Source organism: Oncorhynchus masou, chromosome 10 (genome assembly GCF_036934945.1).
Source record: "Oncorhynchus masou masou isolate Uvic2021 chromosome 10, UVic_Omas_1.1, whole genome shotgun sequence".
NCBI classification, from domain to species: Eukaryota; Metazoa; Chordata; class Actinopteri; order Salmoniformes; family Salmonidae; genus Oncorhynchus; species Oncorhynchus masou.
The window spans coordinates 38,673,452-38,691,546 of NC_088221.1; the positions used below are offsets into that span (position 1 = coordinate 38,673,452).

Sequence of the window (18,095 nt, forward strand, 5' to 3'; positions counted from 1 at the left end):
GGGGGGTACTGTAGCAATGGAGGGGCTTCTCTCCTATCCATATACATATCCTCAAAATGTAGCATTTTATTTCATAGTTTTTATGGTCTAAATGGTTAGGAACAATTATAGAGGTTTTGTCATATGAAGAGAGTGTGAAGGGTACAGACTAGGGAGTTCTGTATAGAGGTTCATGTCAGAGAATGTCTCTCTGTATGCTACCAGTTATGCATAGATCACCAATAGAGGGTATGTATCAGAAACCCCCAACCAAACAAATCACAACATATTTTATTTGTTTTCTTCGAATACCTTCCTCTGTTGCCAAGATAGCTTGATTTCTGTTAGTGCTGTATTCTATAAAGACATGCTGGTAAAGAGAAAACAATTGGACAAACTAATCTAGAGAAAAAGAGAAATGTACTATGCAAATGTGTACAGTGCTGCATGTTGATGCTTTTCCTCCCTCGGCTACTTAGCGGCTTCATTGGAGTTCAATGAGATTGTGTTCTTGTTATTTTTGTGAAAGATAAAATTCAAAAGGGAAATGCGAAACTGCATGACTAATACAACTTTTTAATTTATCAAGAAGAAAGATAAATATGTTTTATTGGAAATTGATGTAAAATGAGAACTACCTAGTTAAAATGAACTTTTTTATCAAATAAATTCAGAGCTCTGTTATAATGATGGTCCAGATTCCACTTTTCTTCATTGACTCCCATCTTCAAACAGATATGTTATCTTAAGATGTAGGCTTTTGAGTTGGCCCTTCTTATCAAAATATTGTTTTATTTTCACAAAGACAGAACACAGTGCGGTGCACACCCAGTGGGTGATATAGTGAATCATAATTTCTTCATTGTGGCCAATTGTAATGTCCTTGATGTGTTGTTCAATTGATGTTTGTTTGACCCAGAGCCAGGTTAGATCAGTGGTTCCTAAACGTGTCTTCTGTGCAATATAGAGTCCCATGAAATTGGGTCCCCTGAGAAAATCTGTAATCTTATCAAACAAATGAAGAACTTTTCTCTTCAAATGAGTATAGGATACAACTTTTAGTATAAATGTAAGGCCTTTTATACTATTATAATTCGTTTTCATGTAATTAGTATGTGTTGGAACAGCGAGCGGGACCTTAAATTGAGTGAATATGAACACAGCGTTAGGGAATGTCATTTTCCCACGTGGGGACCCCTGCATTTTCTACTGTCAATTGGGTTTTGTGCAGAAAAAGTTTGGGAATCCCGAGTTAGACCCCGCATGAACTGAATATACGATCTTATTAAATATATGGCATTTTGTGAATGGCTGCAATTGCCTCACTCCAAATGATGAATGACCTGAAGTGCCTATGGATGCAGTACTACTGGATAGTGGGCTTTGCACACATAATGCAATGTAACGTATATGGTGTCACCCTAAACTTTATTCGTCATAATTGTCTCTGATTTGGTAATCACTCTGGAATCCATCCTCACTGGGCGGATTGTGGAGAGAGCATGCGTCAGTGTTGACGACTGCACTCCAGGGCTAGCTAATCAGCTACCGTTGTATTCTGTAGCTAGAAATGCAATAACGTCGTCCTGTAATTCTATTTCGGCCATAAAGGAAAAGCCTTCGTGCAAAAATGATAACTTTATCAATAAGAGTTGATATTACTGGTCTCTTTTCCACCGTCAAATATTGCCAGGTCGTGTGACTGCATTGCCCGATTTACGTTAGCAACATCTTCAGGAATTCGCCAGATAGCAAGCTAGCTAGCCAGTCAGCTAGTTACCTAGCTAAATTACAGCCAAATTGGTCGTAGTTAGTTGCCGCCAAAGGCTCTACAACAACAACATGGGAATAATTTTCACCAAGCTATGGAGGCTTTTCAATCATCAAGGTATGTCAGACCAATCGTTGACGTCGAGTGTGTAGTTAGCTAGTTAGCGTAGCACGTTTCCTAGCGTCTAACGTATCCAGCTGAGTTCATGTTGTTATTTAGATAGTCCAGCTGTTAGCCAACAGCCAAGAATGTTCCAGTGTTTACAAAACTGCTAGCTTGCTATTACAATTTATATATATAAATAAAAATGGGGGGGGGTGTAAAGTAATTATTATTATAATTCGTTGGGTGTTTATCTGTCCTATTTCATGCATGTGGGAATTGGACATCTTTTTTTCATATCCCAACTTCCCCTGACTGAGAGACCCTCTGAGACGGCCAGGGTCTGCCATTATTAACGGCGACCCTGGAGCAATTAGGGTTTCGCTGCACCTGCGATGACATCAGCAAATATGTGTACTTTGATTTGAAGGGCACGTCGACAGCTCGGGGAACTACAGACCTTTCGGTTACAGGCCCAACGCTCTATCTGTTAGGCTATCTGCCGTCCACAAAGAACTGTAGTGTAATACACAGGAGGTTGGTGGCAACTTAATTGGGGAGGACGGGCTTGTGGTAATGAGTGGAGTGGTATCATTCCATTAGTTAGGTTCCAGCCATTATTATTAGCCATCCTCCCCTGGTGTAATAGCTAGCTATATTGAATGATATCACCATGTGTTTTGTATATTGTTATAGCTATATCAGTACTGCATTGTTCAGAGAGCCTTGGTTCTGGACCGCAACTATGGGAGTCTGTTGGGACATTGGGATGACATTTGGACTCCCGTCCTCCCTGTGTTCCACATGAGTTGAGTCAGCCTAGCTAAAGTTCAGGATCACTGGAGAGTAAAATGGAACTTGAATATTAATTTTGAGCATTAGCCCAGCAACTGGCCTTTGATGCAGTATTTTTCCAGTTTTCCCTCACAGATGGTCAGCTAAGAGCTGTGCTGAATGGCCTCTTTAGTGCACTGTGTTTTTGTCTAATTTAGCTGAAAATGTAATCAATCCCTCCCTGCTGAATCCTGAACTAACTCAATCTGTAAACAGATCTGTGTGAACCTGTAACACGAGACCCGAGGGCAGCAGAGTGCTCCTGTGGAAAGTTCTCTCTCTTGGCCTCATTTTATGTAGTATGTGGGCCTATTCTCAGGGGGTCACTGACTGTGTTAAAGGATTGTTTGCCTAGTCAAATCAAGGTCGTATACATAAACAATCCCAGATATTGAAACTAAAGACTTCACTTTAGTTTTTCACTTTAGGTTTACTGTTCACTCCTATCCCCACATGCAGTCAGTGCCACATCAAGATGTGTTTACCTATGGATGAACACGTAGCACTCATGACGATGACTAATCCTGTTCTGTTGTACTAGGCTGGTCCCAGATGTTTGTGTTTGCTAACTAAATTGCTGTCATTGTCAAGCCTAACATGTTTGGCATGGAAATTCCATTAGGAGTTGACGAGAGCTACTGTTGTCGCAGGCTGTTTACCTGTCACTCTCCGCGGGGTCGATAGAAAGCGGATGTTTCCGTTTTTCAGGAATACGGTATTTTCCACCTAACTTCCATTTCCCCTGAAAAACAAATGTTTGGACTCTGCTCAGGCATCTTTTTTACGCCTGCTAGATTAGGTTAGAGACGGGTATACCTCCCACCCAATGCATGTCCCATCATGAAGAGCTTTTTATGCGTTTCAAGTAGTGATTGGGGGAAAAATCGATACAGTTACATATTGGGATATTATTTTTGATGATTTATTGACAATATCGCAATATTAATAGTGTTGTGAGGTCCCTGCCAATTCCCAGCCCTAGTTTTCAAGGCTGCTGAAAGGGGGAAATATAAGCGTTTTCAACAACTATTGACCCACTTTATTCAATGTCAGTGTAACTTGTTACAGGCATACAGCATGACCCATCTCTTAGCGGTTCCATATTGGTTCAGTCAGAGCAATACTGTAGCTGAATTGTCTCTTAAAAACCTAGGCTAGTTTCATTGGACTCTCCTCTCACAATGTCTTTATTTGTAATATAAAGACCTTCTCCTCTCACATAGGCCTATTGTAATTGGCTATGCCCAGTGTCTGGGGAAGGCTTTGATTGGTAGTCGTCCACAAGCAACAGTGTTCCACGTGTCATAAAGCCCATGGTCCGAGAGACGTTAAGTTTATGGCGCTGTGTCAGTAGTACTTCAAACAGGAATTTCAAAGACTTTTCAATGTGGGCTGTGGCAGTTTTAAATAAAAAACAGCAGTTCATTCACAAGGTGAATGACAAGTAAAATAGACTAGCACAGCACCAGGTACACAGGTTCTTTACAGTGAATATAGTCGATATTGTTGATGGAACCGTGTGCACCAATTTTAACTGCAACACAGCCTAAAACACCTGAGGTACCTTTGCAACAGAGACAAGGTCTTATGCATTAGTTTACGCAAGACTAACTGGAGACCTCAAACCCAGGTGACAGATGTGTGCTCTTTGCAATCTGCATTTTGCAGTGGCTGCAAAAAATGTTCTCATATTAATGTCTGCTCTTTGTTAAATACATTTTGTTTTAAGCACTTTTATTTCCATGACTGACCCTCTGCAGCAGACATATGGCACCAAAGTATCGTGATAATATCGTATCGTCCCTGGCGTTTCCCAGCCCTAGTGTCTATCTAGATAACGCCCACCAAAAAAAGTGTCTACATAATGTCATAGCTTAGACCCCCCCCCACATGGGAAGTTGGCTTCCCGTGCTACTTGGTGTTATCTGAAGTTGTTTCGTAAAGCAAAAATAGGAATTTCCCTTTCCTTAAAAAATGAACACCAAAGTAGTCTTATTTATGACCGTGAATCGAAGTAGACCACTCAATTTACTGTAAACAGTTCCGAGAAGCAGTCAAGTTGAATCCCGGTGCTGTAGCCTAAACACTGGGGATTGTGCTGCAGGTCTGCCAAAAATACATGTAGCAAGAGACAGGAAGAGAAATGACAAAGGGGAGTGAGTATTAAGGACGGAGGGGAGTGAGTATTAAGGACGGAGGGGAGTGAGTATTAAGGACGGAGGGGAGTGAGTATTAAGGACGGAGGGGAGTGAGTATTAAGGACGGAGGGGAGTGAGTATTAAGGACGGAGGGGAGTGAGTATTAAGGACGGAGGGGAGTGAGTATTAAGGGCGGAGGGGAGTGAGTATTAAGGGCGGAGGGGAGTGAGTATTAAGGGCGGAGGGGAGTGAGTATTAAGGGCGGAGGGGAGTGAGTATTAAGGGCGGAGGGGAGTGAGTATTAAGGGCGGAGGGGAGTGAGTATTAAGGGCGGAGGGGAGTGAGTATTAAGGGCGGAGGGGAGTGAGTAGGCCTAGCTCTAGATCCAATCCAAATATACACTGCCTACTCCTGCCTGTGGCTTTTAAAAGGGGTGGATATTGTTTCAGCTTATTAGTCATATGTTTGCTCAGCCTGCTGTGCCCATATCTGTCTGGATTAGCCATACTGGACATGTCTTGAATTCCGGTCAAGGTGTGGTTTTTGCATTAGTAAGAACCATCCCGATGACCTTGTACGAATCATCCCGATGACCTTGTACGAACCATCCCGATGACCTTGTACGAACCATCCCGATGACCTCGCAAGCTTAAATTCTCTTTTCACTACCGCTAAATGGATACAGAATGTAAGCTTGCCAGATCAGGATAGTTCGTACGAGGCTAGTTTTGTATAGGCCATGTACCTTCTTCAGTCATACTCATGAGGACTAGACTCACTTCACAGGTGTAATGTAATGTCTTGTCTAGTGGCATCTAGCACCATGCTAACAACATTGTAGAGAGTGTGTGTGTGTGTGTGTGTGTGCGCTAAGAGTATCCTGTCTTTTGTTTTGGTCCAGTGTTTCTTGTTGGTGTTTATTTGTCTGTCTGCCAGTGACAGTGTTTACATGGAGCCGTATGTTTGAGTGCAGATGGCTTTTTTCAGTTGAGCAGGTGGGTCAGTGTCCGTTATGTGTTCAGTTGAGCAGGTGGGTCAGTGTCCGTTATGTGTTCAGTTGAGCAGGTGGGTCAGTGTCCGTTATGTGTTCAGTTGAGCAGGTGGGTCAGTGTCCGTTATGTGTTCAGTTGAGCAGGTGGGTCAGTGTCCGTTATGTGTTCAGTTGAGCAGGTGGGTCAGTGTCCGTTATGTGTTCAGTTGAGCAGGTGGGTCAGTGTCCGTTATGTGTTCAGCTGAGCAGGTGGGTCAGTATCCGTTATGTGTTCAGCTGAGCAGGTGGGTCAGTGTCCGTTATGTGTTCAGCTGAGCAGGTGGGTCAGTATCCGTTCTGTGTGTGCCATCCATTACCGACAGCTGCTGCTTTAAACCTTAGCAAGCACAGCACTGAGACCACTCACTCTCGTGTGTGTGTCTCTGGCACTGCCATGTCTCAGAGAAAGGGCAGTGAGAGAGCCGTTTGAATATGTGTTTAACATTGCAGTTTGTCACTGTGAAGTCTTAAGTCCTGCAGCTCCTATAATGAATGGCTTGTGTAGTTTATGACTGTGCTGTGGAGAGCTGAATGACACATATCCAAATGACTCCATTGTGCTGCTCCATATTGGGAGCGTAGGTCAGCCACTGGGCATTGAAGTCAGACTTATTTTTGAAGTTTATAGTGTCTCGTGATTATTTGAATGTGTTTTTAAAATGTATTTCTTCTCACTTTTTCAGAACACAAGGTTATTATTGTGGGCCTGGACAATGCAGGGAAGACCACCATTCTTTACCAGTTGTAAGTAGCTTATTGTACCCTTTTTTTAAGGGGATGAGAGGGACGTCTATGAAAGGGAAGATGTAATTTATGTAGTGCTTTTCATTATACTGATCATCTCAAAGACTGTAAGAACTAAAACAAAGTAGGCCTACATGTAGTTATTGGGTTGGACAATGGTCTTCAACAGAGGCTGTTATTGGGTTGGATGTATAGGTCACATCCAACTCCGGTGGGCTGTACATAGGCCAAGCCTAGAACAGTTTCCTGAAAGTCAGTCAAGAAGAGCCTTCACGCTTCACCCTCAGCACTCTCCTCCGCCACTCTGTTCTCAGCTCTTCTGATGCCCTGGAGCAGGCTTGGTTGGCGGGGGCTGCTATGCCATTTATCTTCTGTTCTATTGGTTTTCATATCAACTTTCTTTCGTTGTCAATCCTAGTCATATTAGCAACCCATCTTAGTTGTTTTATCTTTAGATACCCCCTATTTCTAAGTTTCTAACAGAGATTTTCATTTTATCACAAAATAGAACCGCTATTAGGTGCTCTGTTTAGAATGGCGTTTTCCTGCAAATTCCATTTGGGCAAATTATGTTTTATTGGCTGCTTCATTACATGAGTTGCATGTTCTGTTAAGATGCATTACCATAATCTAAATGTGATTTCTGTCATTCTGAGCACCGTGGGTGGACGCCATAATGGTTTATGTACCCAATGCATATGGGTTAGAGGTCGACCGATTAATTAGGGCCAATTTCAAGTTTTCATAACAATCGGAAATCGGTATTTTTGGGCGCAGATTTTGCAGATTTTTTTATATACTTTTATTTAACTCAGCAAATCAGTTAAGAACACATCCTTATTTTCAATGACGGCCTAGAAACGGTGGGTTAACTGCCTTGTGCAGGGGCAGAACGACAGATTTTCACCTTGTCAGCTCGGGGGATCGAATCTTGCAACCTTACAGTTAACTAGTCCAACGCTCTAACCACCTGCCTCTCATTGCACTCCACGAGGAGCCTGCCTGTTACGTGAATGCAGTAGAAGCCAAGGTAAGTTGCTAGCTAGCATTAAACTTATCTTTAAAAAACAAACAATCAATCAATCATAATTGCTAGTTATAACTACACATGGTTGATGATATTACTATTATTTATCTAGTGTGTCCTGCGTTGCATATAATCGATGCATGCTGGGGGATGATTTAACAAAAGCGCATTTGCGAAAATAGCACAATCGTTGGACGACTGTACCTAACCATAAACACCAATGCCTTTATTAAAATCAGTACACAGAGGTATATATTTTTAAACCTGCATATTTAGCTAAAAGAAATCCAGGTTAGCAGGCAATATTAACCAGGTGAAATTGTGTTACTTTTCTTGCGTTCATTGCACGCAGAGTCAGGGTATATTGTCGTAGCTGAATCAGAATTAGTTATGTAACAAAGATAAATAAGATGTTTTATTTACTTTGAGATACTTGTCATTAGAATGTCTCTTTTTGGACAATACTTGTCATTAGAATGTCTCTTTTTGGACTATACTGTCGGCAGTTGCATTTTTCCTTTCTTCTCTAGGGAAAAGTCACTTGGGGCCCAGAGAGGGGAGAGGTCAGAATGGAACATTGTCTTCCAATGTGAATGTATCTGTTGTTAAACCATGTGATGGGAAGATGTCGTGGAAAATGGCATGATTATGTTATAGTGCTTGTAAGATTATTTTAGAATCTTTGTATTGCATTAAGAATGGTTGTTTTATTCGACAGAATAGAATCTGTTGAATATTGTGTGTGTTGTTCCACACAGGATGGGCCTCTATGAGATAGCACTGACAGAGGAGATTTACAATGTCTTTGGCCAATAAAGCCTAAAGAGCATTCCAGATCGTGAGGTAATGTTTTGGAACTAGGAACGAGATTAGAATCTCGTTTTAGAGACCAAACTGAACGATAATTTATAGCTAATGCTATCTGGCTATGGGATACTCCTTTTTTAAAGTAAAAGGCCCTTTGTGAAGAGTTCCTGAGATCTGTGGTTTGTCATGTAAGTTGAGAGGGGTGGATCTTTGCTATAAAATATCTCAATTACCATTATGTTAACACTCTCAGAATTCATTTATAGACACTGAATTGATCTGGGAGTCAAAGGGCTATGGTGAAGCTCATATAATTAAAGATTAAGTTTAAAATATAACTCTGACTTGTGTGTGGTTTGTAAACTCTCCTCATTTAGTAATACAGGAAATTACCACGACAATATGCAACATTTTGGGCTGCCTGGCTCATTGCGAACTAATTTGCCAGAATTTTACGCAATTATGACATAACATTGAAGCTTGTGCAATGTAACAAGAATATTTAGACTTAGGGATGCCACCCGTTAGATAAAATACCGAACGGTTCCGTATTTCACTGAAATAATAAACGTTTTGTTTTCGAAATGATTGTTTCCGGATTCGACCATATTAATGACCAAAGGCTCGTATTTCTGTGTGTTATTATGTTCTAATTGAGTCTATGATTTGATAGAGCAGACAGACTGAGCGACGGTAGGCAGCAGCAGGCTCATAATCGGTCGACCTCTAATATGGGTTCAGTAAATTTCTCAAATGGCCAGTAAATTCAAATCTTCCCGGTCACGTTGTCCGGCACCATATTTTCCTAGCGGAAATCTTGATATCACCAGATATTTTTTTTTTCTTCTGTTGGACCCGGGATTTGAACTGCCAACCCTCCGGTTTCTGGCTCGTCTCTCTAACTGCTAGGCTGCCTGCCTAAGGTCCTTGGACTATAATGAGTAGTGTTAGGCTCCTTTTGTCCAATATTGAGCTAGGTTTAGATGCACTATTGTAAAGTGGCTGTTCCACTGGATGTCAGAAGGTGAATTCACCAATTTGTAAGTCGCTCTGGATAAGAGCGTCTGCTAAATGACTTAAATGTAAATGTAATGTAAATGTTTTGGTTAACCCACAGTTCATGGAAGAATGATACAATGGGGCATAGATTACAAAGTGAAGTGAACTCCGGGAACCCCATTGTTCTCATGCCTACCAGAATTGTATCTGACTTTTTTTTGTTGCATTGATTGAGAACCTTCTGTGCTTGTGATGCAGTTCTATGAACGAGGTGGTGCACACCTCTCCTACAATAGGCAGCAACGTGGAGGAGATAATGGTGAACAACACTCATTTCCTGATGTGGGACATCGGAGGGCAGGAGTCACTGAGATCCTCCTGGAACACGTACTACACAAACACAGAGGTCAGACCACGTATTGTGGCTGTAGGGCAGTTATTATTATTTTGTAGTTTTATTTTTTATTAAATTAACAAAAACTGCTCAACAATATTGCTATGCAATTGTTTTTTTTAAACGGCTCAATACAGTGTTTCCAGTGTTTTTACTTCGGTATAAGAGCAATTTAATGTAAAGTGTTACCGGCTGTCTTTTTAACTGTCCTTATCGCTCTCCCCATCTTTCTCTCCAGTTTGTGATCATAGTGGTGGACAGCACTGACCGAGAGAGAATCTCTGTCACCAAAGAGGAGCTCTACAGAATGCTTGCACATGAAGTGAGTTGTTGGTCTTCTTGTTCATGTTTTATGTGAGAGGACGTATGACAATATGTCTGGGTCAAGATGGTATGAGTTCAATACAACCCACAGCAGAAGACATGGCAGCAGCCGTTGTTCCATGATGGTCTATGACACACGTGTCAAACTCATTCCACGGAAGTCCGAGTGTCTGCGTGTTTTTTTGCTCCACCCTTGTACTTGATTGTTGAATTAAGGTCACTAATTAGAAAGGAACTCCCCTCACCTGGTTGCCTAGGTCTTGATTGAAAGGAAAAACCCAAAACACGCAGATCCTGTCCTTGGTGGAATGAGTTTGATACTCCTGGTCTATGAGCATACAGGCACCTCTCGCATTTTCTCCTCATCCTCCTTCTATTCCCTCATTGTATCATTTACCAGCCCTTCTCCTCCATCCCTTTTAGTACTCCATAGTTGAAATTAAGTGTGTTAAACGCCAAATTCTCTCTCTCTCTCTCCCCCCCCCTCAGGATCTGAAGAAGGCGGGCCTGCTGGTCTTTGCTAACAAGCAGGATGTGAAGGGCTGCATGTCTGTGGCTGAGATCTCCCAGAGCCTGCAGCTCACATCAGTCAAAGACCACCAGTGGCACATCCAGGCCTGCTGCGCCCTCACTGGGGAGGGGTAAGACATTTTATTTTCTCCTTGGCGGACCAGACCACTCTCATTAAAACTAGCACTTGTCTCGAATATTGACTAAATTGGTGTCATCTTAGGGACTGGTGCTGTTCCATGACCTCAAGGTTGAGAAACTGCTGTAGACAGTGCTAGCACTGGTAGTACTGGCAATCCTTTACTTAGGCATACAGTGCATTTGGAAAGTATTCAGACCCCTTGACTTTTTTCACATTTTGTTACACGTTACAGCCTTATTCTAAAATGTATTCAAAAGTTATTTTTACTCTTCAATCTACACACAATACCTCATAATGACCAAGTAAATTTTTTTGCAATGTATCACATTTACATAAGTATTCAGACCCTTTACTCAGTACTTTGTTGAAGCACCTTTTGGCAGTGATTACAGCCTCAAGTCTTCTTGGGTATGACGCTACAAGCTTGGCACACCTGTATTTCGGGAGTTTCTCCTATTTTTCTCAGCAGATAATCTCAAAGCTCTGTCAGGTTGGATGGGGAGCGTCGCTGCACAGTTATTTTAAGGTCTCCAGGTTTGATTTGATTTGTATCTCTTTTAGTCCCCATTTGGACTAATCTTCCAAGAGTCCTTAAACATTAAAACACAATTTATAATACGAACAAATTTTCACATAAAACACACTATTACAAACATACATAATATACTAACACAATGACCCAATAAATACTCAATCTAAAAAATATAGACATTTCTATATACTGTATTTAAAATTGTTTTAAAATAATGTTTACATTTATATATTGAAAGGTTTCTCGTTTGCTCAGTTAATTTATTCCATTTCTTTATTGCTCTAAATCAAAATGTTCTTTTACCTATTTCTCTTTTCTGTCTGGATAATGCATAGATGGTGGACAATCTATTCCTAGTATTTACGGCATGTCTGTCTCTTACCAACTGAATAACGTGAATAGAACTTGGCTGTTTTAAATTATGTATATTATGAAATAAAATAAGCATGTTTTTTTTTTTATCCTGTCGATTGATGACCAACCAAGAACACTGCGCAAGACTGCAACAGGAAAACAATATCTCCACCTTAAAACAATCCTTGCTGCTTTATTCTGTGCATTCTACAGTCTCCTAACTTCACTTAATGATGCATTTCCCCATACCACAGAACAGTAGTTCACCTGACTCTCAATTAATGCTTGTGTTATTTGCTGAAGAATTTTTCCTGGTGAATATTTAGCTATCCTGATTATGCATGCTGTTTTTTGAATTTTTTTATATATTTTTTTATACATAGATTCGTTATTTGAGACGACCATGATAAGCAGTTGTCTCGCTGCACTCCCAATAGTTTGTTTTCTGCCACTTCTTCAATTTGTACTCCTCCCATACTTAATTGTATCCCATGCTGTTTTGGCCTTTTCCTAGTTGAACAGACCAACATAACTTTGGTTTTCTTGATGTTTAAAACAAGTTTGTTTTGGCAAACCCACTCTCCGATATTCTCCAAATCTCCTTGTAAAGCTTGCTGTACCTGTTTAACCGATTGTCTTGCTGCATAAATTATAGTTTTTCCTGCAAATATAGTAGCTTGAGTTTCAGCTAAGGCATATGGAAGATCGTTGGTATATATTAAATAAAGAAGTGGCCCAAGGCAGCTGCCCTGCGTTATTCCACAGTTTAACACATGAGGGGAAGAAAATTAACCATTGATATAGGTGGACTGTTTCCTGTCAGTTAGATATGACTGTACCCAATTCAATGCTACCTCCTTGAAACCATAATGCGTTAATTTTGTCAAAATTATTTCATGATCCACTAAATCAAATGCTGCACTGAATTCTAAAAATAGTACACTCACAAACTTGCCATTATCCATAGCATTGAGCCACTGGTCAGTCATGTCAACCAATGCAGTGGTTGTGGAATGGTTTTTGCGATAAGCATGCTGATTGGCTGTAATCAGATCATTCTTTTCCATGTACTCCCACATTTATCTGCTCACAATACCCTCCAATAGCTTACTGAGTGTAGGGAGTAGACTAATTGGTTGACTATTGGCAGGAGTAATGGGTTCTTTGCAGTCTTTCGGAATAGGTTACAGTTTCGCATGCTTCCATACATTTGCAAACATCCTCTTTTCAAGTGACCAATTAAAAATGTATTTCAGTGGAACTGCAATCTGGGGAGCAGCACAGCAAAGCAAAAAGTTGTCCATAAGACCATAACCTGTAGATTTACCATCAGGTAATGACTTCAATAGGTTTAACACCTCCTCCACTGACACCGTTAGTAGACTAAAAGAGCAGATCTTGTTGTTCATAATATGATCATCAATCCATTGGACAATAGCTTGTTTGGAAGAATGTATGCTTACATTGTTGCTCAGTAAATTAATTTTCTTTGTAAAAAAATCTGCAAAATGATTGGCAATATCAACTGGTTTTGTTATTATTCTCCCGTCAACCTTCACACTAGATGGGCATGATGAGATAGATGTACCAAGTAAGCCCTTAACTGGATTCCATACCTTTTTAGAATAATTTTTACAATCAATAAACGCATCGTTGTAAAAACTTTTTTTTCTTTTGATTCAATTTAACTGCATAATTACGTAATGTTCTATAATTCTGTTCATCAATTTCTAATTTTGACTTGGCTGCTAAGACTTGTGCCATATTTCTTAGAGAAAAAGCCTCACCCAGTTCATCATCAATCCATGGAGATGGATGGGCACCAACTGTACTCTTTCTTATAGGGCATGATGGTCCATTACCTCAGTGAGCAAATCAGTAAAACATTCTGTAGGGTGATTTAAATCATCCTCTTGATATATCAGCTCCCAGGGTACAGCAGCCAAATCATTTAGAAATAGCTCATGATTAAATGTTTTAAAAATGTATTTTGACCACAATCCTAGGGGGTGTCTTTGGAACCTTGGTGTTCATGGTTATGGTCACAATATTATGGTCTGTCCATCCCACTGGCATTGATCTGGCTTTTAAGCATTGCAATGGTATATTACAGAAAATCAGATCTCCATCTCCAGAGGTGTTCGATCAGGTTCAAGTCTGGACTCTGGCTGGGCCACTCAAGGACATTCAGAGACTTGTCCCAAAACCACTCCTGCTTTGTCTTGGCTGTGTGCTTAGGGCTGTTGTCCTATTGGAAGGTAAACCTTCGCCCCAGTCTGCGGCCCTGAGTCCTCTGGAGCAGGTTTTCATCAAGTACAATTGAAGTCAGAAGTTTACATACACCTTAGCCAAATACATTTAAACTCAGTTTTTCACAATTCCTGACATTTAATCTTAGGTCAGTTAGGATCACCACCTTATTTTAAGAATGTGAAATGTCAGAATAATAGTAGAGAGAATTATTTATTTCAACTTTTATTTCTTTCATCACATTCCCTGTGGGTCAGAAGTTTACACACACACACACACACACACACACACACACACACACAATTCATATTTGGTAGCATTGCCATTAAATTGTTTAACTTGGGTCAAATGTTTCGGGTAGCCTTCCACAAGCTTCCCAGAATAAGTTGGGTGAATTTTTTTCACATTCCTCCTGACAGGAACTGAGTCCGGTTTGTTAGGCCTCCTTGCTCGCACATGCTTTTTCAGTTCTGCCCACAAATTTTCTATAGGGTTGAGGTCAGGGCTTTGTGATGACCACTCCAATACCTTGACTTTGTTGTCCTTAAGCCATTTTGCCACAACTTTGGAAGTATGCTAAAAAAAAATTATTTGATTTGATGCTTGGGGTCATTGTCCATTTGGAAGGCCCATTTGTGACCAAGCTTTAACTGATGGCTTGAGATGTTGCTTCAATATATCCACATAATTTTCCATCCTCATGATGCCATCTATTTTGTGAAGTGCACCAGTCCCTCCTGCAGCAAAGCACCCCCACAACATGATGGTGCCACCCCATGCTTCACAGTTGGGATGAGGTTCTTTGGCTTGCAAGCCTCCCCCTTTTTCCTCCAAACATAACGATGGTCTATATGGTCAAACAGTTCTATTTTTGTTTCATCAGACCAGAGGACATTACTCCAAAAAGTATGATCTTTGTCCCCATGTGCAGTTGCAAACCATTGTCTGGCTTTTTTATGGTGGTTTTGGAGCAGTGGCTTCTTCCTTGCTGAGCGGCCTTTCAGGTTATGTCGATATAGGACTTGTTTTACTGTGTATATAGATACTTGTGTACATGTTTCAACCAGCATCTTCACAAAGTCCTTTGCTGTTGTTCTGGGATTGATTTGCACTTTTTGCACCAAAGTAAGTTCATCTCTAGAATACAGAACGCGTCTCCTTCCTGAGCGGTATGACTGCTCCTTGGTCCCATGGTGTTTATACTTGCGTACTATTGTTTGTACAGATGAACGTGGTACCTTCAGGCATTTGGAAATTGCTTGCAGGGATGATCCAGACTTGTGGAGGTCTACTTTTTTTTCTGAGGTCTTGGCTGATTTCTTTTGATTTTCCCATGATTTCAAGCAAAGAGGCACTGAGTTTGAAGGTAGGCCTTGAAATGCATCCACAGGTGCACCTTCAATTGACTTAAATTATGTCAATTAGTCTATCGGAAGCTTCTAAAGCCATGACATCATTTTCTGGAATTTTTCAAGCTGTTTAAAGGCACAGTCAACTTAGTGTATGTAAACTTCTGACCCACTGGAATTGTGATACAGTGAATTATAAGTGAAATTATCTGTCTGTAAACAATTGTTGGAAAAATGAGTTGTGTCATGCACAAAGTAGATGTCCTAACCGAGTTGTCAAAACTATAGTTTGTTAACAAGAAATTTGTGGAGTGGTTGAAAAACAAGTTTTTAATGACGCCAACCTAAGTGTATGTAAACTTCTGACTTCAACTGTATCTCTTTGTACTTTGCTCTGTTCATCTTTCCTTTGATCCTGACAAGTCTCCCAGTCCCTGTTGCTGAAACGCATCCCCTTAGCATGATGCTGCCACCACCATGCTTCACCATAGGGGTGGTTCCAGGCTTCCTCCAGAGAATCTTGTTTCTCATGGTCTGATGGTCTTTAGGTGCTCCAAAGCAGGCTGTCATGTGCCTTTTCCTGAGGAGTGACTTCCATCTGGCCACTCTACCATAAAGGCCTGATTGGTGGAGTGCTGCAGAGATGGTTGTCCTTCTGGAAGGTTCTCCCATATCCACAGAGGAACTCTGGGACTCTGTCAGAGTCGGGTTCTATCGGGTTCTTGGTCACCTCCCTGACCAAGGCCCTTTTCCCCTAATTGCTCAGTTTGGCAGCTCTAGGAAGAGTTTTTGTGGTTCCAATTTCTTCCATTTAAGAATAATGAAGGCCACTGTGTTCTTGGGGACCTTCAAGGCTGCAGAAATGTTTTGCTACCCTTCCCCAGATCTGTGCCTCGACACAATCCTCTTTCGGTGCTCTTCGGACAATTCCTTCGACCTCATGGCTTGGTTTTTCCTCTGACATGCACTGTCAACTGTGCGACCTATACAGACAGGTGTATGCCTTTCCAAATCATGTTTAATCAATTGAATTACCACAGGTGGACTCCATTCATTCAAGTTGTAGAATCATCTCAAGGAGGATAAATGGAAACAGGATGCACCAGAGCTCAATTTCGAGTCTCATAGCAAAGGGTCTGAATACTTTTTTGTTTAGAATAAGTAACATAACAAAATGTGGGAAAACGGAAGGGTCTGAATACTTTCTAAATGCACTGCGTGTTAGTCTGAAGAACATACATTTGTGAAGTATCAAAATATATTCCCACAAACTGATAAATCCATTATCTTGTTTCCTTATGTCTCCCTACCTTTAGGTTGTGCCAGGGCTTGGAGTGGATGACGTCACAACTGCGAGTCAGATGACCTTGGACCCTGATCAACAACAAAAACAACAGGTGTGCTGTTCCTCTCCTTTTCTCTACACCTTCAGTCCTGAGGGGTGTAGTGGTTGGTTGGCGGTTGACGGGTGGCCCTCTCCATGAAGCCTCTGACCTGACCCAGACTGCCAGGATGTTGTTTTTCTGCTGCGTGTTTATTTATTACTACAAAACACTGCTCCGACTGAGAACTGTGAGCAACCAGAACCGAAAAACTCTACCTTTTCAGGATCGATTCTGGAAAGAAAAGTTCAACAAAAGACTGATAAGAATTCCGTTGTGTTGAATTTCTAAATCTGCAAGGTTGGTTTTCCAACTAAAAAAATATATGGACTATCTGGGACTGGAGGTGAGCTTGGACTTAAAGAGGACTCGTATTTAGTTGTTTGGGTGAGCCTGCCTGCCCAGCGTGGCCTTGTTTCAGTATTGCCATACTGTCTGAGATGGTGGTATTGCCCTATGTGTACAGTCCAGTATTTACATTATGGCTGCGTCCCAAATGGCGCTCTATTCCTTAATTCACATTTCATTACCTTGTGCCTGCTGCGTCAGAATCCTGAAGTGATGATGGCTGAAGATACTGAGTCACAGAACCGAAGTGCGGGAAATCTAACTCTCTCAGCTCATATAAAATACATTGGAAAAAATAAAGTGTTTTTATCTGTTTTGGGTTCATTACATTTGTCGTGAATGTGTATTTATTTGACAGGTAAGAAATATTCCTATGTTTCTGGTTATCTTCGCTATACCCTTGTAATGTGGTTTTGTCATTCTCAGGGATACAAACTAGTCACCTTTAGGCGAAATTCAGGGTTGTGACAGTATCAACTGGTATACGACGTTCCTCAAGTTATAACACGTTAGTTGCTTACTGGACCCAGGCAATCTGTTTGAAATGTTAACTATCTAACGAACTAACCACTATCTAACTCATATTTTCCCTCTACAGTATGTGATTAACTTTCAGAATGAGAGAATTGGGTGAAAATGAGGCATTGCTTGTTAATGTAGCCTGGCTTAAACTGGATTCCACTGTAGAGGTGAAAGGAACACCACCCACTTTCCCCCTCTCTCACTTTTTCAGTACAGTGGATAAAAAGGGGTATGCCAGGTGTACTCTGCCTGAAATAGATACATTATGCCAACAAACAGTATCATGCTCTGCTGGCAAATTGTAGAACAGATATCCACAGGCAGAAAGTACAATGTAATAATGGGCAGTGTAGCCCAAAGATATTGTTTTTGTTGAATTTGACAGTGCGGGGGATTATAAAATGTTTTACTCAGTGAACGTTATTTTTGCACACATGTAGCCTTGTGCACCTGATCCATGTCTACTATAGTGGCCACTATAATAGAGCAAAAATAGAATGCCTTTTTGTTTCATTCTATTTCTACTTTAAAATGTTTTTTTCCCCAAGTGCAATATA

The 18,095-nt window shown here is 40.9% G+C and overlaps 1 protein-coding gene across 2 annotated transcripts; it reads left to right on the forward strand.

Moving 5' to 3' along the window:
• The first annotated feature begins 1,473 nt into the window (after positions 1-1,473).
• On the forward strand, positions 1,474-17,343 carry LOC135547594 (ADP-ribosylation factor-like protein 5A). Of its 2 annotated transcripts, XM_064976737.1 has the most exons (6): positions 1,474-1,867; positions 6,538-6,598; positions 9,690-9,837; positions 10,064-10,147; positions 10,639-10,790; positions 16,603-17,343. In XM_064976737.1, the coding sequence occupies exons 1-6, from the start codon at positions 1,822-1,824 to the stop codon at positions 16,649-16,651; spliced, it is 540 nt and encodes a 179-aa protein (XP_064832809.1). In that variant the 5' UTR covers positions 1,474-1,821; the 3' UTR covers positions 16,652-17,343. The 2 variants fall into 2 exon arrangements, with proteins under 2 accessions (XP_064832809.1, XP_064832810.1); XM_064976738.1 differs by lacking the exon at positions 6,538-6,598.
• The last annotated feature ends 752 nt before the right edge of the window (positions 17,344-18,095 follow it).